At 41.2% G+C, this 25,854-nt stretch overlaps 1 protein-coding gene across 1 annotated transcript in view; it reads right to left on the bottom strand.

Annotated features, from left to right (window-relative positions):
• Window positions 1–13,080: 13,080 nt before the first annotated feature.
• rybpb (RING1 and YY1 binding protein b) overlaps window positions 13,081–25,854 on the bottom strand; it is a 36,955-nt gene continuing 24,181 nt past the window's right edge. Inside the window, exons 3-5 of the mRNA XM_014166381.3 lie at window positions 20,152–20,844; window positions 15,940–16,023; window positions 13,081–14,928 (exon numbers count right to left, since the gene is read on the bottom strand). Of these exons, the coding sequence (XP_014021856.2) occupies window positions 14,679–14,928; window positions 15,940–16,023; window positions 20,152–20,844 (1,027 nt within the window). The 3' untranslated portion in view covers window positions 13,081–14,678. The remainder of the gene's footprint in view (window positions 14,929–15,939; window positions 16,024–20,151; window positions 20,845–25,854) is intronic.

Genomic DNA, 25,854 nt, shown 5'->3' with positions numbered 1-25,854 from the left:
ATCCATACTGTACATAACAACTCTGCATCGAATTATGGTTCCCAGTTCCCACTGGAATGAAGCATGTGGGCCTGACGGACTGACTGAGTCAGAATGGCCTTGGAAAATATAAGCGTGACATGCATGGAGCGATGCAAAACATTCAGGTCTGAAGCCCATTATATCACTACAGTCGTGGCCAAAAGTTTTGAGAATGACACAAATATTAATTTTCACAAAGTCTGCTGCCTCAGTTTGTATGATGGCAATTTGCATATACTACAGAATGTTATGAAGAGTGATCAGATGAATTGCAATTAATTGCAAAGTCCCTCTTTGCCATGCAAATGAACTGAATCCCAATAGAACATTTCCACTGGATTTCAGCCCTGCCACAAAAGGACCAGCTGACATCATGTCAGTGATTCTCTCGTCAACACAGGTGTGAGTGTTGACGAGGACAAGGCTGGAGATCACTCTGTCATGCTGATTGAGTTTCAATAACAGACTGGAAGCTTCAAAAGGAGGGTGGTGCTTGGAATCATTGTTCTTCCTCTGTCAGCCATGGTTACCTGCAAGGAAACACGTGCCGTCATCATTGCTTTGCACAAAAAGGGCTTCACAGGCAAGGATATTGCTGCCAGTAAGATTGCACCTAAATCAACCATTTATCAGATCATCAAGAACTTCAAGGAGAGCGGTTCAATTGTTGTGAAGAAGGCTTCATGGCGCCCAAGAAAGTCCATCAAGCGCTAGGACTGTCTCCTAAAGTTGATTCAGCCACGGGATCGGGGCAGCACCAGTACAGAGCTTGCTCAGGAATGGCAGCAGGCAGGTGTGAGTGCATCTACACGCACAGTGAGGCGAAGACTTTTGGAGGATGGCCTGGTGTCAAGAAGGGCAGCAAAGAAGCCACTTCTCTCCAGGAAAAACATCAGGGACAGACTGATATTCTGCAAAAGGTACAGGGACTGCTGAGGACTGGGGTAAAGTCATTTTCTCTGATGAATTCCCTTTCATATTGTTTGGGGCATCCGGAAAAAAGCTTGTCCGGAGAAGACAAGGTGAGCGCTACCATCAGTCCTGTGTCATGCCAACAGTAAAGCATCCTGAGACCATTCATGTGTGGGGTTGCTTCTGAGCCAAGGGAGTGGGCTCACTCACAATTTTGCCTAAGAACACAGCCATGAATAAAGAATGGTACCCACACTTCCTCCAAGAGCAACTTCTCCCAACCATCCAGGAACAGTTTGGTGATGAACAATGCCTTTTCCAGCATGATGGAGCACCTTGCCATAAGGCAAAAGTGATAACTAAGTGGCTCGTGGAACAAAACATAGATATTTTGGGTCCATGGCCAGGAAACTCCCCAGACCTTAATCCCATTGAGAACTTGTGATCAATCCTCAAGAGGCGGGTGGACAAACAAAACCCCACAAATTCTGACAAACTCCAAGCATTGATTATGCAAGAATGGGCTGCCATCAGTCAGGATGTGGCCCAGAAGTTAATTGACAGCATGCCAGTGCGGATTGCAGAGGTCTTGAAAAAGAAGTTTCAACACTGCAAATATTGACTCTTTGCATCAACTTCATGTAATTGTCAATAAAAGCCTTTGACACTTATGAAATGCTTGTAATTATACTTCAGTATTCCATAGTAACATCTGACAAAAATATCTAAAGACACTGAGGCTTCAGACTTTGTGAAAATTCATATTTGTGTCATTCTCAAAACTTTTGGCCATGACAGTACATTCATAAGTCAACAGGAAGCTTGTCCTTACTTGAACATTGCTGAGCTTTTAACATCCTCACCACCCTCATTATTATTAACATCATTGTCATTATCAACAGCAGCAGCGAATGCAACTGTCTGCATGATTGTCAACATCCATCATCAACACTACGAAAATCAAACACACTATAAACACACACACTTCACACGAATGCGGATACATAATCATACTACTCGGGGTGTCATATTGATTTGAAAGCTTCTATAAACAATCTCCCAGGCAGGCAGACAAACAAACACTCAGAAATCCCTAAAGAAAAGAGGAGTCCTTATCGGTGAGTTGATAAAATAGCACTTCAGCAGCAGTGTAGATGGCTCATCACAATCACTGAGCTCTCTCTCTCTCTCTCTCTCTCTGTCTGCCTCTCGCTCTCTGCCTCTCTCCTCTCTCTCTCTGCTATCTCTCTCTCTGCCTTTTTTGCCTCTCTCCCTGCTTTTCTCTCTCTCTCTGCCTTTTTTGCTCTCTCTGCCTCTCTCCCCCCTCTCTCTCTCTCTCTCTCTGCCTCTCTCTCTCTCTCTCTCCTCTATCTTTCTGCCTCTCCCTCTCCACCTCTCTCTCTCTCTCAATTCAATTTCAATGTAATTTCACTTTCAATTTAAGGGGATTTATTGGCATGGGAAACATATGTTTACATTGCCAAAGCAAGTGAAATAGATAATAAACAAAAGTGAAATAAACAATAAAAAAATTCACAGTTAACATTACAATCACAAAAGTTCCAAAAGAATAAAGACATTTAAAATGTCATATTATGTGCAAGTAGTTAAAGTACAAAAGGGAATACAAATATGGGTTGTATTTACAATGGTGTTTGTTTTCACTGGTTACCCTTTCTTTGTGGCAACAGGTCACAAATCTTGCTGCTGTGATGGCATACTGTGGTATTTCACCCAATAGATATGGGAGTTCATCAAAATTGGGTTTGTTTTTTAATTCTTTGTGGGTCTGTGTAATCGGAGGGAAATATGTGTCTCTAACATGGTCATACATTGGGCAGGAGGTTAGAAAGTGCAGCTCAGTTTGTTCCTTATTTTGTGGGCAGTGTGCACATAGCCTGTCTTCTCTTGAGAGCTAGGTCTGCCTACGGCGGCCTTTCTCAATAGCAAGGCTATGCTCACTGAGTCTGTACATAGTCAAAGCATTCCTTAACTTTGGGTCAGTCACAGTGGTCAGGTATTCTGCCACTGTGCACTCTCTGTTTTGGGCCAAATAGCATTCTAGTTTGCTCCGTTTTTTTGTTAATTCTTTCCAATGTGTCAAGTAATTATCTTTTTGTTTTCTCATGATTTGGTTGGGTCTAATTGTGTTGCTGTCCTGGGGCTCTGTCGTGTCTGTTTGTGTTTGTGAACAGAGCCTCAGGACCAGCTAGCTTAGGGGACTCTTCTCCAGGAAGGTTTGGGAATTACTTCCTTTTAGGTGGTTGTAGAATTTAACGGCTCTTTTCTGGATTTGGATAATTAGCAGGTGTCGGCCTAATTCTGCTCTGCATGTATTATTTGGTGTTTTATGTTGTACACTGAGAATATTTTTGCAGAATTCTGCATGCAGTTTTTGTCCCATTTTGTGAATTCTTGGTTGGTGAGCGGACCCCAGACCTCACAACCATAAAGGGCAATGGGTTCTATAACTGATTCAAGTATTTTTTGCCAGATCCTAATTGGTATGTCGATTTTATGTATCTTTTGATGGCATAGAAGGCCCTTCTAGCCTTGTCTCTCAGATCGTTCACAGCTTTGTGGAAGTTACCTGTGGCGCTGATGTTTAGGCCGAGGTATGTATAGTTTTTTGTGTGCTCTAGGGCAATGGTGTCTAGATTAATTTGTATTTGTGGTCCTGGCAACTGGACCTTTTTTGGAACACCATTATTTTTGTCTTACTGAGATTTACTGTCAGGGCCCAGGTCTGACAGAATCTGTGCAGAAGATCTAGGTGCTGCTGTAGGCCCTCCTTGGAAGTGGAGAGAGGCACCAGATCATTAGCTAACAGTAGACATTTGACTTCAGATTCTAGTAGGGTGAGGCCGGGTGCTGCAGACTGTTCTAGTGCCCTCACCAATTCGTTGATATATATGTTAAAGAGGGTGGGGCTGCATCCCTGTCTCACCCCACGGCCCTGTGGAAAGAAATGTGTGTTTTTTTCCCCTCTCTCTCTGCTTCTCTCTCTCTCTCTCTGCCTCTCTCTCCTCTTTTGCCTCTCTCTCCTCTCTCATCATTGTGCCAGTTGGCATGCTGATGAAATAGAAACTCTACGGTCTCTTTCATAATTCAGTCTTGGTGAATGAATAAGAGGTCTACAGTAGGGAATGAATCACATCAGTGGCTCGTCACCAAACATTTGTCAGCGTGTAGAGTAGACTAGTTAATCAGGGGAGGAAAAGACTGATACTGTACTGTCGAGCTATTGAGAGGCAAAAAATATACATTTGCTAGTCCACAGAAGGGATGAGAGGATCATTTGAAAACCAAAAAGAACAGCAACACAGATTAAGTTGCATGTGTACACTAGCCATGCATCCTCCTGTGTAACTAAACATGGGCAAATAAAATAAAGAGCACCATTGTTTGGAAATCCTTACTGATTTCCAATCAATAAAGTACAAGCTTTTCTCTGCTGTGATGTGTTGATTCCAATGGAAATTCTCTTAAGCCTTTGGTCAATTGAGTGAATGAGTTCACGTTTGGCTCCTCCCCCTCCTCCCCAACCCCCCTCATCCCTGGATCTCTCATTATGATTGCTTTGCCGAGCACTCAGGGTTTTGTTTGGATGGCTCCCAAATGGAAACACACATTTGGAGTGGTGCCAGGTTGTCAGCTTCTTGCATGATTTGCAGTGTGAATAATGGCTGCTCGTCGGAGAGAGAGGCCCATCACGCAGTACAGGGCAGTCAAAATCCTCCAACCGAGTGAAAAAACCCAGAGTCCTGAATTCATTCAGGGAGAGTTTCACATTATCCTGGCGATGAGTATTGAGAAGAATTTCTGACTCTAAGACAAAAGCACAACTTTCGAGCACCCTGCTTTAAACAGACAAGACCAATGCATCATCACCTCCCTATATCTGCACAAAATGCAGTAACATTGAAAAACACCCTGTGCACACATGAAAACATGTCCTAGTCCATCCAGCAACAAGGCAGGTTGGCGAACACAACACAAACCCAAAGCCCGCACAGACGCGTTCTCTCCAGAGTCAACCAAGCTCTGTGTGACCACAGTGATTAAGGCCTCAGACTTAATGGATGGAATTTAGTCCTATTAATTATTAAGCTGGCGATGTTGAGTATTATACAGTTCACATACTTAATAAGTGGAGTTCAGTGAGTAGGTCAAGAATGATTACACACTGCATCAGACAGGCGGTGAGCAGCCATTTGTTCAGTAGTAATTAGCCCCAATAATAGAGCAATGCACTGCATTAAGCGAGAGGATAGGACATGTTCAACCACTTTAACACTGGGAAATTAAGACGATAATTGACAATACTGGTCAGCCAATTTGCATGAAGACAACACAATCTTTTTCACCCTCTGATAACGGTGAAACAACTGCAGTTGTAAGATAATTGCACTGGGCAATCGTTAGTCCCGGTGTTGTTCTTAACTCATTCAGTTTCAGCATGACATCAATCAAGCAAGTATTCAGTAAAAAGAGACAACGGCAAAGCCTTTAAGCTAGCGTGGTGTAAAACAGCTTAGACAGAGACAGAGCCAGGTATCAGGTAGTCAGGCCGTGTAAATGGTCCCAGCGAGCAGGTGAAGCTGAAGCCAGGCCCTGAGGTGGAGACATGACAGATAGAAACGTGATAGCTATCAGAGGCTGGGTTTCTGACCTCCAGGTACGTCTGCTTTACAAGCCTCTCAAGGCGCCAGAGTTCATCAATAATTTACCGCGCGGCTGCTCGTGTTAACACTATCCTTAAGCGCAGTCATTATGTATAAGAAACACACACACACACACGAACATACGCATGAGCACGGACGGACACCACATGAGGTTCTGTGGCAACTTAATTGGGGAGGATGGGCTAATGGTAACGACTGGAGCAGTATGAGTGGAATGGTAACAAATACATCAAACGTGTTCGATGCCATTCCATTTGTTCCATTACAGATATTATTATGAGCCATTCTCCCCTCAGCAGCCTCCTGTGGCGCACACACACGCACGCACACACACGCACACACACACACACACACACACACACACACAGATAATTATGAAATGATCCTCATTATCTCATGTCATGAGAAGGTGTAATTTTGCACATAATAATGGCAGGCAAAGATCATACAATATGGTCAGTATACGAAAGAGGATTCAAGGCTGTCCAATTTCCTAGAAAGTATGGATTGTCTAAATTAAAGTACATACTCCACTTCATTTCAGTTCCTGGCACAAATACGAAGACAATGCGTGGCAGCTGTAAAAGCAAATGTGTCCTCCCACAGACATGGTGGAAAAAAGAAGCCAAGTTCTTGAACAGAGATTTACAGTTCCAGTTTATGAGCACTGGGGGCTGCTGCTCAATAAATCCTTTATCATTGGGCTTTTATTGGGAGATTATTTATTCTCAGCAGACAGATGGGGATTGTGTTAAAATCATTCTGACTGAACCAAGATGTGGTGCCATCCATGTAGACGGGCACTATAGTAATTGTCAATTATTGAAATATAGTTAGTAGGTATGTGTCTATCACAAATCATGTCTGCTCTTAATGTGCTATTTGTGTTTTTGTCAACTCATGAGGAGTGGGTGGCAATCCGGTATTCTCACCAGTTCAGCTGTTGCTGCTGGCAAAATAACAGGTGTAGACTAACAGTGAACTGCTTACTTACGGGCCCTTCCCAACAATGCGGAGAGAATAATATAGAAAAATAATAACACGAGGAATAAATACACAATGAGTAACAATAACTTGGCTATATACAGGGTACCAGTACCAAGTCTAGTGCAGGGGTACGAGGTAAATGAGGTAAATATGTACATATAAGTAAGGGTATAGTTAGGGGTAAAGTGACTGGGCAACAGGATAGATAATAAACAGTAGGATAGATAATACATGTGATGAGTCAAAAGAGTTTGTGCAAAAATTGTCAATTCAGATCGTCCAGGTAGCTATTTGGTTAACTATTTAGCAGTCTTATAGTTTGGGGGTAGAAACTGTTCAGGATCCTGTTGGTTCCAGACTTGGTGCATCGGTACCGCTTGCTGTGCGGAAGCAGAGAGAACAGTTTAAGATTTGGGTGGCTGGAGTCTTTGACAATTTTTAGGGACTTCCTCTGACACTGCCCTCCTGGTATAGAGGTTCTGTATGGAAGGGAGCTCGACCCCAGTGATGTACGTACTACCCTCTATAGCGACTTGCGGTCGGATGCCAAGCAGTTGCCATACCAAGTGGTGATGCAGCCAGTCAAGATGCTCTCAATGATGCAGCTGCAGAACTTTTTGAGGATCTGAGGGCCCATGACAAATCTTTTCAGCCTCCTGAGGGGGAAGAGGCGTTGTCGTGCCTTGTTCACGACTGTGTTGGTGTGTTGGGACCATGTTCATTGCTCAGCCCTCCATTTGCTGTAGTCCACGATCAGCTCCTTCGTTTGCTGACGTTGCGGGAGAAGTTGTTGTCCTGGCACCACACTGCCAGGTCACTGACCTCCTCCCTATAGGCGGTCTAATCGTGATTGGTGATCTAGCCTACCACCATTGTGTCGTCAGCAAACTTAATAATGGTGTTGGAGTCATCCGTGGCCACACAGTCGTGGGTGAACAGGGAGTACATAAGGGGAGTAGACACGCACCTGTGAGGTGTTGTTGCCTACCCTCACCTCCTGGGAGCATCCCGTCAGGAAGTCCAGGATCCAGTTGCAGAGGGAGGTGTTCAGTCCCAGGGTCCTGAGCTTAGTGATGAGCTTGAAAGGCACTATGGTGTTGAACACTGAGCTGTAATCAATGAACAGCATACTCACATAGACCGGAGATCAATGTAGTATTGACTCTTACCTATCAAACTAAATGGTTTTCCCCCATTGATTGCAGTGGAGAAATGAGATGTGAGTGTGGTGTGACTTGTATTCATGATAAGCAACGCAAAACTTTTCAGTGGAATATCTCAGCATGTATCCTCAAAACGTATCCTATTTGCTGGAGTCTCTTGTTGGAGTCAGAGAACCTAATAATGTTCAAAGAAGCAGTGGACCAACAAACGTTCTAAGCACCGGGCTCAATTCCATTTTCTTAAGTGAATTGTCTGCGCGTGCATCTGGACAACAAACAACATCTGGTATCAAATGGACCATGTGATCTGTTCTGTCAGGTGTTACAGTTAAGAGTTCGAAGGACATGTGGGGCTTGTAGGTGGAGTCCAGCGACAACCTTTACTGCGCTCCAAGCCACTGCAGTTATGAAGGCGTTAACATTCTGCAGTAAAAAATAATCCACCAGGAACAGAAAGAAAATGCAGCAGATATCACTCATGCAATTCCAAGGCATGAAGAAACAGTTTCTCAGTGGTGGTGCTCAAACAAGCACAGTGCTTTAATTTCAGCTCTTGGATGGTGCATTATATGGAGAGGCTCTGAGAGAGGTCTGACTGCTGAGGAGGGAGTGGGTTGAGAGCTGCAGCTCTATACAGGGCCTGGCAGTCTGAGGAGATGCAGGTGGCCGTCCGGACCCTGTGGTGGCCTCCTCCCAGGAGCCCACTACCTCTCCTGCTGTATTATCTGCTCAATACACACTGATACCCATATTTCCAACCTGCAATACATACACATAACACATGCACTCTGCAAAATGTTAATATCTACTTTGTGGTTGAGAATGCTAGAATCATAGGGCAATCTGGGAAACGATAGAGAAAATAGCTGCACATTTTCACTAGACTAATTGCTAGGAGACAAATACAAACTTGGAAGTGAAGTCTGCATAGAGACAAAGAGGATGGTCTTGCTTTTAGACTAGCCTACCATGGACTCTGTTTGGAAGCAGATAAGTGCTGTGTGCTGTCAAAACAACATTTGGTAGATTATTGAAATCATAGACAATACTTTGTAGTCATACCCAATCAATCAAACTGGTGCTCGAATGATGTTTTAACCATGATGCTTTACCTTGCCACATGCTCTGGATTCCCTGTTTAGCTGACACGCTAGCTAAGAAATGTGAAGCTAACGACCCTCTCTGTGGTGAAAATCAATAACAGTAAATATATCTGGCATAATTTCTACATGATAAATTAGGCACTACAAAAATATTAGGAGATTGCAGAAACATCAGACACATTCTCCTTCCGTTAACCACATTGTTCAACATTAGGTGTCTTCATTTTTCCTTTGTATCAAAGCTGCTCTCTTTCCTGCAATGTACAATCGTTCCTCACCATATGGATTCATTCACAGTGCAGTGCGGTTAAGTTTTGGCTGGAGGAGAAGAGGGGGTCTCCAATGGAAGAGAGCCATCTGTTGGAACCTGAGTGGAGCAGAAGTCATTCTGAAGAGCGTCTCTCTCTAGGGGAGAGTCCGGAAGTGGAGTAAGCAGCAGGGAAGGCCAAACCCTGTCACCGGATAGCCCAAAGACATTACAAAGACTGTAATGAGCCACAAGAACTACTGCACAATCTGAGACTAGAGCCACAACAACAGAGGTGGAATAGGAGCAAGGTGTTATGATTCTACAAGGTGTAAAATTATACTTCCTTGGTCATTATATTTTGTTGAGGAGCGGTTAAGACTCCGGTTTTGCAACATAGTGCAAGCAGATGACGAAATAGCAAGCAATTGGATAGCAATTCAAGTTACCTTTAAGTTTAACTCATTCAAGTCAAAGTGTATTAGTCAGGTACACAGTTTAGCAGATGTCATAGCAGGTGCAGCAAAATGCTTCTAATCATCATGTATCTTTGACTCATCTGTGGTGTCTAGTCATCCAGGTTGTGACAGACAGCAGAGGGCTGCTGCTTCTGCCCCCGAGCCCCGCCTCATCCAACTGTCTGAGAGAGCTCTACTGCTCTGTTAACCAGCCACTGGGGAGAAAGGATTTCCCCAGCAGAGATGACTGGGGGGTGTCTACCTGTAAGGATCCCCCGTGTCTCGTGTCACTGCACTGTGTAGAAAGAAATCCCCCTCACACACCCTCACCTCCCTCCCTCCTCATACACTCAGACATCTCAATCAGGTCTGAGTGATAGCGCGGGAGACGACCAGGCCGGCGTGACGGCTGATCTGTGAAGGCAGCCAGAGATAACTGATAAGACATGGAAGCCACAGCTCAGGTCAGAGGGGGAAATAAAGAAAACAAAAAGGAATAGATAACTTGAACAATTTTATTTGTGAAAAACTACAAGCAAAATTCATAAATATACATTTCTATTTGAAGCAGAGGAAATAATAAGGTAGCCTATAAGCGTTAAGCCGTGCACATGCCAGGAAACATGTATTATTCAACATTATATAAGCTAGGGGACAAGAAGCGGTGATCCTTTGAAATTCGCTCCATACATTTCCACTAGTGAAGTAATGTGACCATCTCACAGGGTGACCAATGACACATCAGCAAGTAGTAAGAAAGAAAACAGAACGCAAACGGGATTAAACAAAAAAATTGATTAATATACTGACCATACATACTTTTACTGAGCATTAACTTTAAAAGCATTGTACAAGACATTGTAATACGGGAAAATGAAAAGAGCTTGTTGACAATTCCACGATAAATAAGTGATGCCGAGACAGATTTTTCACTTTAAAATGTATGTCAAACAAAAAACAATGATAGCAAAGTTAAACAAACCATACAACTTTATGAATAATTTCTTACCATTTTAAAACACATTTGACAAAAACACATTTACTTGAAGAACAGTGCAGATGCAACACACTGGGCAGATGTCATTTCAACATCTAGTCTTGATTTACATTTGGTTGAGTTGTCAACTAAGATAAATTTAACGTGAAATCGAAATAAAATATTCACCATGTCAATAAAGTTGGGTGAAAAAATGAAAAACAAATCCCTTATGTTGGGCTTTTTGCAAATCCAATGAGTTTCCCCATTGATTCAATGTCATGACATTGAATGTTTTTGTTGAAATTATGTGGAAACAACGTTGATTCAACCAGTTTTTGCCCAGTGGGAAAGTCTGGAAGCACATTGACGGTTACCAAACTTTGGATCTGCACCCTTCTTCATGTAAATGTGTTTTGTAAAATTTCAGTGGAAATTGTTAAAAGTAGTCCTTATGGATAGAGTTGTATGGTTTGTTTAACTTTGCAATCACTGGTTTTTTGTTTGACATACATTTTAAAGTGAAAAAAGTGAGTCTCAGCATCACTCTTTTACTGTGGAATTGCCCTTGTATAATACATTTAAACTGGAAATTCAAGAGATTATTGTTACTCAGTCAATAAACAAGCAGTCTATATTTAGGTGTCTGACAAACAAAGCTAAAAAAAAAAAAATGTAACCATCTTTACACAGTAAATTAAGGTTACTGGTCGCACAAGAACAGAACTGCTTGCGCGTAAAACAAAGGAAAAATATATCAAATAAAACAATGCCATTCTAATAAAGTTTGCTCTTGCACCATTTCAGATTATACATACAAGCAAAGTTTTATATACCCAGCAAATGGCCATTTTCAATAATTTAACATACAATGAATCAATTCTATAATAATGTCACAGAAGTCAGTCATGTGAATATGGTTGCGGGTAAGGCATGTGAAAATATGGCTTTTAAAGCCAATTTCTTCTGGATTGCATTACAAAGCAAAGAGTTAATATTCTCAGTAAAAATGTGACCGATAACATATTTTTCTTCATATCTCAGCCAGACACCTCATTAATTCTGTTCACATTGCATTTTCTTTGAATGAATCTGATCTTCTTCCTCATTCAATGTAGCCTAGAGATTCCATATCTTTGCACCAAAATCTAGAGTTTAAATAGATAATTATTACATATCATAATCATACAGCTGAACAGCAAAACGAAACTCAGGGAGGTGTCAGAAGAAGTTACAACTTATGCTTAGGCCATACAAAGTTGATTAACTTTCAACGGATTTCATTTTTTAGTAAATTGAGGCGAGTGACCGAAAAGAAGAAGAAAAAAAAAAAGAGGAAAAAAAATGAATTGAACTAAAGCAACCTTAGTACAACACCTAGCAACATTACCAACAGATTTTAGCCTTTTGGTAAAACGGTTTTGGAATGAGTCCCCCCCCCCCCCCCCCCCCAGTTCATTCAGTTTTAGGCACAGTACATTTTTTCAGAGGCATAGTTGTGCCATTTCTAATAATTGATGTGCTATCTGAAATAAATAGCACTCCTAAAGAAATCAGACCTACTCTCCCTATTATGATCAGCTTCAGCTTCTATTTAGCTTGAATTCTACATGCTTCACATCTCCCACTAACATACAAATTGGATTTTTAGACAGCTGAAGCAAGCACACATTTTTCTTCGGGAAATGTGCCTTTTCTAGTTGCCATATTTATCTTTCCTTAGAAATGTTTACTTTGCAGGTTGACTAGCATCTATTGAGTTGTAATGTTCCATAAATTGAATTCCCAACTCTACTTAAAGTATCGACAAAACACGTTTTGTAGCCACATAATCCAAAAAGGAAGGCTACAGCTTATCTTTTGCCCCAAAAATACTGCTCACAATTCTCAAATTCTTATTTTGATTCACAGCAATTGAACCAGATCCCAACAATAGCGAAGTGAATTGTTTGTTTCATCAACAAATCATTTAAAAGACTCGATACATATGAATCGTAAAAAATAAAAATAAAAGTGTGGTCGAGAAATGTGAAGCAGGCATCTGTTAAAACAGTAAATCAACTGTGTATGGCCTTATTGGACAACAAACATTGCTTATTCACAACACACAAATATGATTATCGTATCTACACTAAATAGATCGTAAAGCCTTTACTACAACACCTGCCGGGTGGACTCATGGTCACGGTAAGTTAGAAGGGTATGCCTACCTTGCCTGACCTGCTTTAAAGAAGTCTATAGGGAGAGATTGAACTGGCCTGGTTCTCTGCAGGGGGAGATACTGTACGGAGGGCAGTGGAGCAGAGGCTCAAAAGCACAGGGCTTTACATGGCTCCAAGAGCTTCTGTACACCACAGAGATCCCTGCAGCTCACTGCCCATTGAATGCTTTTCATTGCCTCAAGTGTTCTCTAAGTAGAGAAACTGACTTGTGATTGAAATAATGTTAGTGTTATTTTCTGTTCTGCTTATTCTCAGGTTTATCTAGGTAAGTTCCTTAGAAAGTGGACAAGAATTACACCATTTAAATTGATTATATTAGTCTTTATTTAAAATGTATTTCATTTCACACATTTTATAATTGCATCTCAAATTGTTATTCATTTGTCTATGTATCATGTCATTATGAAATTCCTTTGGTCCTTCAATAAATAAAACTAAGATATACACATTTATTCTTTATACAATTTAATACAGTTAAGAGGAAATTATGGTCTATTTTCATCTAAGGAGAATGAGAATTAGAACCATTTAATTGGTTATTTAGGTAAGTGTTTACTGCTTTGAAAATGCAAAATAAAAATCAATATTATTCTATTAGCTATATCATCTACTTGCAATGTTTCTGCCTTCAATTAACCTACATATTGGAGTCTTAAATATATCTTAGCAGAAAAAGTCACTCAAATCAATTCTCAAATCGTCATGAACTGTCCAGGCATTTGCACTAAATAAACTGGAAAAATCACAACTTTGTAAACCAGAGCATTCAAAAAAAAAACATTAGTAAACGTTCACTAGGACTTCTAAAAACCTGAAGTCCCTTAGCATCAGTTGGATATCATAAACGGTATATGGCATCACTATATTACAGTTCAAACTGTGGTCTTGACAGGTGGATCTGAACTTGACCTTTCTTTCAGTCATTACAGAAATAAAAAAAGGTACCACACCTTTCCTCAACTGGCTAACCAATATTAAAGCGACAGAATGCAAAAACATCAACTTTAGTGTTTTTCACAATAGCCTACACTATAGAGTTAAGGACAGGAGACACGGACTGTATAAGATAGATGCTATATATCAGACAAAGGTTTGGGTGTGTGTTGAGTTGACATTGTAGGCCTTTCAAATCAAAACAAAGCAGGTGACCTTCATATGCTGCACATTCACCTCTACACATCAACCTGAAAGACCACATGGAGGTTCAAACTAAAATCAGACACGAGTGTAAGAGAGTGAGAGTGTGCGAAAGAGGGAGAGAGAAAGAGAGCGAGAGAGAATTTCTGGGTTATTAGCACTTTTGTTGGATCGTGTGAATGACAGTCCCACGTCGGAAACTGTTTCACAGTGTATCGATGTAGCACCAGTGTGTAGTGGTCTCAAGCGTCTTGTCCCATCCTACCAGTTCAACCATCAAAACAAGTGAAAGTGAGAGATGGGTACAACTACACAGCAAAGCCTCAACAAAAGAAAAGTCTCTCAAAGTATAAGGGTGCAACAAGTAATAAATAAGGGTCATGTTTCAGAGTTGCTAAAATGGTGGTGGTTATTGTGTACAGCAGATCATTTCTTTACACAAAAACAAAATGTCGGCCGCACATCCACGTACAAATATCAAACAATACATACAAGTGTCAGGATGCCACCAATGGGGGCGCTATTCCCATCAGCCCCACTCTCCCGCCTGGGCCATGCTCAACGTGTACCCATGATTGGACGTTTCTCCATTAGGCGCACGCCATGGGCTGCTCCAATCAGAAGGCAGACTGCTCCAATCAGCTAGCTTTCTCAGCATCCTGGGACGGTGATGGAAGGAAGGCGGAGGCAGGAGGCAGGAAGGTGAAATATCTCCCCCTAAGGGATCCGATCCACAGAGTCATCACGGAGCACCTGGACTGTAGGGCTCAGAAGGACTCGTCGTGCCCCACAGAGAGCTCTCCTTTGGGGGTGGAGGCGCGAGACGAGCTCTTGTCCATGCTCTCGGAGCCAGAGCTCTGGTGCCGCTGCTCGGAGCCCGAGCTGGACGTCACGGTGGACGAGGATGTGGACGAGGAGCGGGTCTTCTCCTTAAAGTCCGTTATGATGACCGTCACGTTCCCCACCGTTATGGCTAGCTGCTGAGCGGTGCTCCGGTCAATGTTCTTCAGTTTGGGTCTGGTCAGCAGGGGAGAAACACAGGGTTAGGATTAAATTGATAAAACTGCCTTACTAAGATACAACCACATTAAGGTGTGTAGTACTGTGTGGGTGGTTAGACCCAACTGCTCATTTCAATGTATACTACAAGGCCAACAGGAGTAAGAGGGAGAAAGTGAGAGTGGGTGTAGAACATGAAATAGCATTTATGAAACACTTGAGTTTGATTTTGGCAATGAAGTCCTTTTCAACTTACCCAGAGTCAGATGAATTAGTGGATACCATTTTTATGTCTCAGTGTTCAGTGTGAAGAAAGTTGCTAACTAGTGTTAGCACAATTGCTTACTAGCATTAGTGCAATGCCTGAAAGTCTATGGTAACAGCTAGCATGCTCCCCTAGACTTCCAGTCATTGCGCTAATGCTAGTTAGCATTGGCTAGCAAAACTACCTCTAACTTCCTTCATACTGGATGCATAGACATAACAATGGTATCCATGAGTTCATCTGACTCTGGGGAAGTAGATAAGGTACGTCATTGGCAAAATTCCGAAGTATCCCTTTAAAGCGGCAATCAGCAGTTGAAACAATAACAGTGTTCTCCCCACCTCCGTTTTGGGAAAAAGCTGAGAGATGGGGCTGGAGAAATGTAACCATAAATTCATATACAAAGCTATGGATCCATGATATAAAAAAATGAGTTTTAACCATGTATTGAGACTATAGTGTTTGTTCACGTTTACTTTGTTTACAAACATTGGAGTAAAACAAGCTTATATTTTGGGTTCTCATGGGGTACGACAGTTGAACTAAGCTCATGAAACATTTATAAGTTATATTCTTCAAGCATCCATGGGAATATCTTCATTTATTAGTCCAAAAATGGATGTAACAACTGCTGATTGCCCCTTTTAGAATATCTTGTACGAGTTCCAATTTAAAAAATGCCATGACAGGTTCTCACAATGTCCAACTGGAAGATAAGGTCAGTACTAGTAGTGGAAGACATCTGTAAGAGGAGAATGACCTACCTGGAGATGTGAGAGTTGTTGATCTTGGTTGTTGACTCCCCAGACTGTATGCTGGGTAGACTCTGATGAACGTCTGTCTTGGGTCTGCACAGAAAACACAGATGAGTATAATATATATATATATTTTTTTTTATTATTATTATATATATTTTTTCTTCTTTAGGGGGTAAATCAGCTTTAATATGCAGATAGATTGTAGCTTCCATCAATGTAATTGTCTGCATCACTTCCAATCCTCCATATTATTTTTTGCAAATACACATACATACAACTTAGCCAAATACATTTAAACTCAGTTTTTCACAATTCCTGACATCTAATCCTAGTAAAAATTCCCTTTCTTAGGTCAGTTAGGATCACCACTTTATTTTAAGAATGTGAAATGTCAGAATAATAGTAGAGAGAATGATTATATCAGCTTTTATTTCTTTCATCACATTCCCAGTGGGTCAGAAGTTTACATACACTCAAATAGTATCTGGTTGCATTGCCTTTACATTGTTTAACTTGGGTCAAACATTACGGGTAGCCTTCCACAAGCTTCCCACAGTAAGTTGGGTGAATTTTGGCCCATTCCTCCTGACAGAGCTGGTGTAACTGAGTCAGGTTTGTAGGCCTTCTTGCTCACACACGCCTTTTCAGTCCTGCCCACAATTTTTCTATGGGATTGAGGTCAAGGCTTTGTGATGGCCACTCCAATACCTTGACTTTGTTGTCTTTAAGCCATTTTGCCACAACTTTGGAAGTATGCTTGGGGTCATTGTCCATTTGGAAGACCCATTTGCGACCAAGCTTTAACTTCCTGACTGATGTCGCTTCAATATTTCAACATCATTTTCCTTCCTCATGTTGCCATCTATTTTGTGAAGTGCACCAGTCCCTCCTGCAGCAAAGCACCCCTACAACATGATGTGTCATGCACAAAGTAGATGTCCTAACCGACTTGCCAAAACTATAGTTTGTTAACAATAAATTTGTGGAGTGGTTGAAAAACAAGTTTTAATGACTTCAACCTAAGTGTATGTAAACTTCCGACCTCAACTGCATATACATGTTATGGGCACAGTATGTTTTACATTAGTTATCTTGTTATTAGTCCCAACCTTCAGCTCCATTCAACCCCTCCCATTTATCTCTTAACACCATCCATATTGGATTCTATTTGCCATATATTTTTCAACTGTGCCGTTTCACAAAAGTTCTGAACCTTTCTATTTTCATTGTTTCTACAGATTGTAAATTGTAAATAAACACTTTTGCAAAAATTATTATTATATTATTGATTGACTATGACTTTTCAGATCGTCCAGTAGTGCTATCTGCAGGGTTAGCTTGTTGCAATTCTTCAGCCATTGCTGGACCTGTGACCAAAAACAAGCTACATATGGATAGTACCAAAACAAATGCTCTAATGATTCTGCCTCTTCGCAGCAAAATCTACAGAGCTGGGAAGGTTGTATCGCACATATAAATAACATTCTGTTGGTTGCAAGAATTCTGTATAATAATTTAAATTGAAAAATTCAAAGTTTTTAATCTGGCATTGTTTTGCTTATCAGTTCATAAACCATGTGCCATGGAATTGGTACATCAAAAATCTCTTCAACTATTTTGCAATCTATATGGCACAGCTGTATATTCTTTGGTCCTTAAATAAAATTGGTATACTTTTTAAAATGTATTACAGTTTTCTTTAACCAATTATGGTCTTTAATGCAGGGCCGACAGACAAGTTTCTTACTTTTTTCCCCCCTTCCCTCTCCTATTTTTACGGTAACGCTGTAATTAGTTGGTTGTTATTTTGAGTAGAGCAGACATTTCCATGTTTTAGGTAGCTGCATGTATGACATAGATTATAGCCTTTTTTTTAATTCAAACAAATTATGTTTTTTTTATCAAATAGTATATTTGAGTTTAACCACAATATATATTGTATTATTTGTTCTGTCTTTTCTGGTGGATTAAATTGAAATTGCAACCAACTTTCAATGGCTTATTTTAAAAATAGCGATATTTGGGAGATGATTTCCTTTTCAAATAACAATGTGAGAGGTTATAATCTGAATAAAGGGAAAAAAAGCCTTTCATGAACATAGGGTGAGACATTCTTACTTATTTGCTAGAGAACCAGTTTGGATTAAGTATAACTTTAGTATGACTGAAGCCATTAGTGAGAGGTCTAATGCTTTCATATTTAAGACTTTCTGCCCTCCGAATGTATAGTCATTATATAAATAGGCCTGTATAATTTTGTCTTCCTTTCCATTCCAAATAAAATTGAATATTTTGTTTTCTCATATAGTAAGAAAAAGACAACTGTTCTCCAGGTGCAGGCAAGACCATAGGCAAATAGGTAAACTGGGATATGACTGAAGAGTTAATCAGGGAGATTTTTCCACAAATAGAAGGGTATTTACCTTTCCATGGTAGCAAGATCTTATGTATTGTTACTAACCTCTAATAAAAAAAAATGTATTGGGAGTGAGATTATTTATTTAAGGATATGTATACCGAGTATATCCACAACACCATCAGACCATTTTATTGGTAAACTACATGGTAATGTAAAAGTTGTATTTTTTTTGTGATCCAATATGTAATTTAGTACACTTATCATTTGGTTGTAATCCAGAGAGGTTAGAAAAATGATCTAGATCCTATATGAGGCTGTGGAGGGATCCAAGTTGTGGATAAAAAAAAAAAAACATGAATCATCAGCGTACAATGACACCTTTGTTTTTAAGCCCTGTATTTCTAATCACTTGATATTAATTGTTGGATCTGATTTGAATAGCTAACATTTCGACGGCCATAATAAATAGATATGCCAATAGTGGACAACCTTGTTTTACTCCTCTTGACAGTTTAAAACTTTCTAAATAGTCATTATTTACCATTTTACACCTAGGGTTACTATACACGATTTTAACCCATTTTATAAGAGATTCTCCAAAATTGAAATGTTCCAGGCATTTCTATAAAAACTCCAGTCATACTTCATCAAAAGCCTTTTCAAAGTCAGCTATGAATAGCAGGCCTGGTTTCCCAGATTTTTCATAGTGTTTCCAGTACTTGCCTTATATTATCTCCAATGTAAAAAACCTGTCTGATTAGAATGAATAATGTCTGACTTTTTAATTCTATGCGCTATACATTTTGCTAGAATTTTCACATCACAACACTGAAGTGTAAGATGCCTCCAATTTTTATTAACCGGACTGGATCTTTATATTTCCACTTGTATCCTGTTTCAGTAATAACGAAATCAGACCTACTTGTTGAGTGTCTGATAATCTACCATTTACATAAGAGTGGTTAAAACATTCTAATAACGGTCCTCTGAGTATATCAAAAAAGGTTTGGTATACCTGAAATTGTATGCCATCCAGCCCTGGAGTTTTCCCAGACTTAAAGGCTTTAATTGCATCAAGAAGTTCCTTCTCTATAATTTCACCTTCACATGAGTCTTTCTGTATGGCTGTTCATTTAAAGTTATTAATAGAAAAAAAGTCCATACAATTAGCTTCGGTTAAAGGAGCTGAAGGAGACAAATGAAAACACATGGTTAAAGTACTTTGCTTCCTCTTTCAAAATATAATTTGGTGAATCATTGGTGACTCCGTCATTTGTAACAAGTTTCAGCAAATAATTTGTGGGCGCTGAAGATTAAAAAAGAAATTGGTGCATTTTCCCCCATATTCCATTCAGTTTGCTTTACTATTATTAATATATTATTCTTGATCTTTGTTGAATAAGTTCCTCCATTTCTTTTTCCTCCAACTTATTCTGAGCCTCTATGGTACAGTTTTCATTGCCATCTATCTGTTCTGTTAGACCTATTTCCTTTGTTAGTATGGATGCCTTTGACCTGAATTGCTTTTGTTTTAGAAAGGAGTACTGAATTGCATGTCCTCTAAAAGGCACATTTAAAAGTGGCCCATACAATAAGCGGATTTGCTGTACCTATGTTATGTCAGAAAAATTATGTAATAAATTCCTCTGTCCTAGTTAAAAACAAGTTATCATCCAATATGCTTTGATTAAATTTCCAATATCCTCACCCACATGGAAATTCAGTAAGAGTAATGTATATGCCAATTATTTGATGGTCTGACCACAGAGGAGTATATTAGTAAAGTTAATGTCTGGAGAGGAAAGACACTTACACAAACAATGAACAGACATCTTATTCCTTTATAAACACACACTGACCTGATCTTTTTGATGCTGGGTTTCTTGGCGATGGGCCTGGCTGGGTTGCTCTCTTTGATGCTGGGTTTCTTGGCGATGGGCCTGGCTGGGCTGCTCTCTTTGATGCTGGGTTTCTTGGCGATGGGCCTGGCTGGGCTGCTCTCTTTGATGCTGGGTTTCTTGGCGATGGGGCTGGCTGGGCTGCTCTCTTTGATGCTGGGTTTCTTGGCAATGGGCCCGGCTGGGCTGCTCTCTTTGATGCTGGGTTTCTTGGCAATGGGCCCGGCTGGGCTGCTCTCTTTAATGCTGGGTTTCTTGGCAATGGGCCCGGCTAGGCTGCTCTCTTTGATGCTGGGTTTCTTGGCGATGGGCCCGGCTAGGCTGATCTCTTTGATGCTGGGTTTCTTGGCGATGGGCCTGGCTGGGCTGATCTCTTTCCCTTTCTCCTCCTCTTGCTCTGGCTTTGCTGCTTGGTCGTTTTCCGGCTTCTCCTTATCGCTCTCGTCTTTATCCAGGGGAGGTTCTCCTTCTCCTTCTGGCTTCACTCTTTCCAGAAGCTCTCCCTCGGGGTGCTCCCCCTCCCCATCCAAGAGCTCCCCGTCCGGGCCGTGCTCCCTCTCAGGCCTCTCCTTCCTCTCTTTCTTGGGCGGGGGAGGCATCGCGTACTGCTGAGCCACCTGCTGGGCCACCAGCTGGGAGTTGATCCTGGGTTTCCTGTAGAGGCCAGGGCACAAATAGGGATTAGCAGGCAGCAGCGACTCCAGGCTCAGCTTACTCAGGACATGATGACCATGAGCAGCCCCTGCCTGACCACATAGCAACACACACACCCTCGCTGCATCATCTTATAAGGAGTTTGCTGGATTGAGTCACAGTGCCTCTGTGGAGTGAAAGGGTTAATGTACACACACGGCTGGCTGACTGGATGCAAGTGACAGCTCTTGGTCGGGCTGGTCTGTTTGAAGAGTAATCTCACTAGCTCAGTGCTATAATAAAATGAATGTGGGGATCACAAGGTGGGACAGTTGCAGCATGTCATTTACGTCCTATTATCTGATTACTGCAGCGCTGACACCATTTGTCACAGACTGGGATACACAGAGACGTGCAGCCGCTCACTTACTAGCTGGCTAGCCCACCAGAGCAGAATGAAGTCACTCTCTGTGGCTCTCTGTCGTCACTCACACAGACACACCTAGCCTAGTCTCTGAGCCAAACCCTTCTCGTTCAGCAGGCAAATGCGTTGTGAGTGAGAGATGGAGACAAATGAGTGCCTTGGTGGATGAATAAAAAGATCTAGGATAAAAGGCTCATTGGGAGCTCATCACTCTTCATCCTGAGAGGTTAGAAGAGGTACTTCATTGGGGGGAAAAAAACACTTCAGTCAACTGAATGAGAACGCGAGGATTATCGTGTGAATAACTCCCGACTAGGGGCTGTTCTTAGACCGACACGAAGCAGAGGGCCGGGGAAACAGCCCTTTGGAGGGTGAAATTAACAATAAATCCCGGGTTATTGCTTTTATAAAACAGTTACTAACATATTTTTCAAAAGATTACATGTTTACATTGAAATATTTAAGGGCCTCCCGAGTGGCGAAGCAGTCTAAGGCGCTGCATCGCAGTGCTAGTGATGTCACTACAGATCCGGGTTCGATGCCGGGCTGTGTCGTTGCCGGCCGCAACTGGGAGACCCATGAGGCGGCGCACAACGATCCCAGCGTTGTCCAGGTTAGGGGAGAGCTTGACCGGCCGGGATGTCCTTGTCCCATCGCGCTCTAGCGACTCCTATGGCGGGCCGGGCGCATGCACGCTGACACGGTCGCCAGTTGGACAGTTTTCCTCCAACACATTGGTGCGGCTGGCATCTGAGTTAAGCGAGCAGTGTGTCAAGAAACAGTGCGGATTGGTAGGGTCGTGTTTAGGAGGACACATGGCTCTTGACCTTCGCCTCTCCCAAGTCCGTACGGGAGTTGCAGCAATGGGACAAAACTAAATACAAATTGGACATCATGAAATTGGGGAGAAAAAAGGGGTAAAAAATAAAATAAAAAAAATATATTTTAATGAGTAAATTCATTTCTTTCATCCTTCCACGCAAAAGTCGTTAGCCAAATGAACTGGTTGTCCATTCCAAATGTTCTAAGCAAAAAAAGGTTGCCATGCAGGCTACAGTAGCTAATCCTCCATTGCTAGCTAGCCAACTAGATCAAACACAAGCAGCTGAAATGACAGCAAATTTCTTTTACCTTTGTTTCTATTGCCATTTCTTTGGATATATCCATTATAATCATCCTGATAAATGAAATCACCTGGCTCAGAAGTTGTCAGTCTCTTCACGTTCATTCTCTCTACGGCAGGTGGAGATTGCAAAAAAAACCCTGCAACGTTGTTGCACAGGTCAACGAGAAAGGCAGCAAGGTTGAGACTAGAGGTCAATCAATTAATCGGCATGGCCGATTAATTAGGGCCAACATCAAATTTTCATAACAATTCGGTAATCGGCCTTTTTGGACGCTGATTATAGCCGATTACATTGCAATCCACGAGGAGACTGCATGGAAGGCTGACCACCTGTTACGCGAGTGCAGCATCAAAAGGACAAGGTAAGTTACTAGCTAGCGAAAAGTGCAAATCAATCCCAAAACAGCAGCAAAAGACCTTGTGAAGATGCTGGAGGAAACATGTACAAAAGTGTCTATATCCACAGTAAAACGAGTCCTATATCGACATAACCTGAAAGGCGGCTCAGCAAGGAAGAAGCCACTGCTCCAAAACCTCCATAAAAAAGCCAGACTACGGTTTGCAACTGCACATGGGGACAAAGATCGTACTTTTTGGAGAAATGTCCTCTGGTCTGATGAAACAAAAATGGAACTGTTTGGCCATAATGACCATCGTTATGTTTGGAGGAAAAAGGGGGAGGCTTGCAAGCCGAAGAACACCACCCCAAGCGTGAAGCACGGGAGTGGCAGCATCATGTTGTGGGAGTGCTTCTTGCAGGATGGACTAGTGCACTTCACAAAATAGATGGCTTCATGAGGAAGAAAAATTAGGTGGATACATTGAAGCAACGTCTCAAGACATCAGTCAGGAAGTTAAAGCTTGGTCGCAAATGGGTCTTCCAAATGGACAATGATTCCAAGCATACTTCCAAAGTTGTGGCAAAATGGCTTAAGGACAACAAAGTCAAGGTATTGGAGTGGCCATCAGAAAGCCCCGACCTCAATCCCATAGAAAATTTGTGGGAAGAACTGTAAAAGCGTGTGCGAGGAAGAAGGCCTAGAAACCTGACTCAGTTACACCAGCTCTGTCAGGAGGAATGGGCCAAAATTCAGCCAACTTATTGTGGGAAGCTTATGGAAGGATACCCAAAACATTTGACCATATTTAAACAATTTAAAGGCAATGCTACCAAATATTAATTGAGGTTATGTAAACTTCTAACCACTGGGAATGTGATGAAAGAAATAAAAGCTGAAATAAACAACTCAAGTATTATTCTGACATTTCACATTCTTAAAATTAAGTGGTGATTCTAACTGACCTTAGACAGGGAATGTTTACTAGGATTAGATGTCAGGAATTGTGAAAAACTGAGTTTGAATGTATATGTAAACTTCCAACTTCAACTGTATATGAAATACAAATGGTATAGAGCGAAATAGTCGACGCGTCATAACTCCTATAATAACTACAACCTAAAACTTCTTAACTGGTAATATTGAAGACTCATGTTAAAAGGAACCACCAGCTTTCATATATGTTATCATGTTCTGAGCAAGAAACTTAAACATTAGCATTTTTACATGGCACATATTGCACTTTTACTTTCTTCTCCAACACTGTTTTTGCATTATTTAAACCAAATTGAACATGTTTCATTATTTAGTTGAGACTAAATTGATTCTATTTCTGTATTATATTAAGTTAAAATAAAAAAGTGTTCATTGTTCATTCAGTATTCTTGTAATAGTCATTATTACATACACATATACATACATATATATATACACATATACATACATATATACACACATATATATTTTAACCGATTGTGATTTTTCAACACCGATAGCGATTATTGGAGGACCAAAAAAAACGATCCCGGTTAAAGTATTTCGACATCTGGATGAGAAGCGTGCCCAAAGTAAACTGCCTGTTACTCAGGCCCAGAGCTAGGATATGCATATAATTGGTAGATTTGGATAGAAAACAGGCTAAAGTTACCAAAACTGTTAAAATAATGTCTGTGAGTATAACAGAACTGATATGGCAGGCGAAAACCTGAGGAAAATCCATCAAGGAAGTGGGATATTTTTGATGTATGTAGTTTTCAATTGAATGCCTATACAGTATATAATGGGTTAGGACCCATATTGCAGTTCCTATGGCTTCCACTAGATGTCAACAGTCTTTAGACATTGTTTCAGGCTTGTTTTCTGAAAAATTAGGAAGAATGAGACCATTTTGTAAGTGGACTGTAGAATGAAGCAGAGCTGGTTTGTGCACGTGACCGATTGCGCGCCCTTCGTTGTTTTTCCTTTCTATTGAATACGCTATTGCCTGGTTGAAATATTATTGATTATTTAGACAATAGACAACCTGAGGATTAATTATAAACATCGCTTGACATGTTGACAAACTTTACCAGTACTATTAGAATGTATTCGTCTGCATGTTGTGACCGCCATTGAGCCAGTGGATTACTGAACAAAACGCGCCAACAAAACGGAGTTATTGGGAAATAAAGAGGGACTTTAATGAACAAAACAAACATTTATTGTTTAACAGGGACTCTTGTGACTGCAACCAGATGAAGATCAAAGGTAAGTGATACATTTTATCGCTATTTCTGACTTTCGTGACTCCTCTACTTGGCTTGAAAATGTTTGTATGCTTTTGTATGCAGGGCGCTGTCCTCAGATAATCACATGGTATGCTTTCGCCGTAAAGCCTTTTTGAAAGTCTCAGGGGCAGAGAAAGACCATAGAGTGCCACAGACACAGGGTTAGCCAAGATTTGGCTCTCACCGGCACAGATAATCACATCACTGGACTGGGCCAGCTCAGTGAAAAATACCAGAGTATACCACACACATACACACTCAACCACACCTGAGGAGGTGCATGGTTTGCCAGCTACTCAGGAGACACAATCCTATGGCATAGCCTCCACATCTCATCTACTGCATTGCCAAGAGGTCCTGTTTATTGTCTAGCTGTTCAGAGTGTGTCATGATTAAAGAAACTCTGCAGGTTTGAGGGCAGATGGGCACTTCCATGCTTTCTGATCCACCTGCCTGAGCCTCAGAGACTGAACTGATAAACAAGCTCTGTCTGGCTCCTAGAAAATGTAGCCTACCTGTTGACTAGAATACCGATGAGGTGCTGACTCGTTCGCTCAGAGAGTCTGTTATCGTTAAGTTGGTCAGAACATGAGCAGAAACTTGATGACAATACTGAGTGGGACTGTTCTGATAGAGCTGGCACTGCTCAAGACATATTTTAGACAACATGGTCCCCAGGCTTTACTTACGGTTCATTTCAGATCTGGTTGTCTGATTACAATGGGTACATTGATAATGATGCATGGCTGATGAGGTCTATTTGTGGAGAGGAGAGTGTTTTTCACAAGGCTGCTGGAGTGATTTACCTTAGAAACAGCACATCCTAGATATCAACCCTTTTACTTTCTCCAGCCCTCTCCCTTTCTCTCTTTCCCC

This window comes from Salmo salar, chromosome 22 (assembly GCF_965601325.2).
Source record: "Salmo salar chromosome 22, fSalSal1, whole genome shotgun sequence".
Lineage (NCBI taxonomy): Eukaryota > Metazoa > Chordata > Actinopteri > Salmoniformes > Salmonidae > Salmo > Salmo salar.
This window is presented reverse-complemented; position numbering and strand designations above follow the sequence as displayed.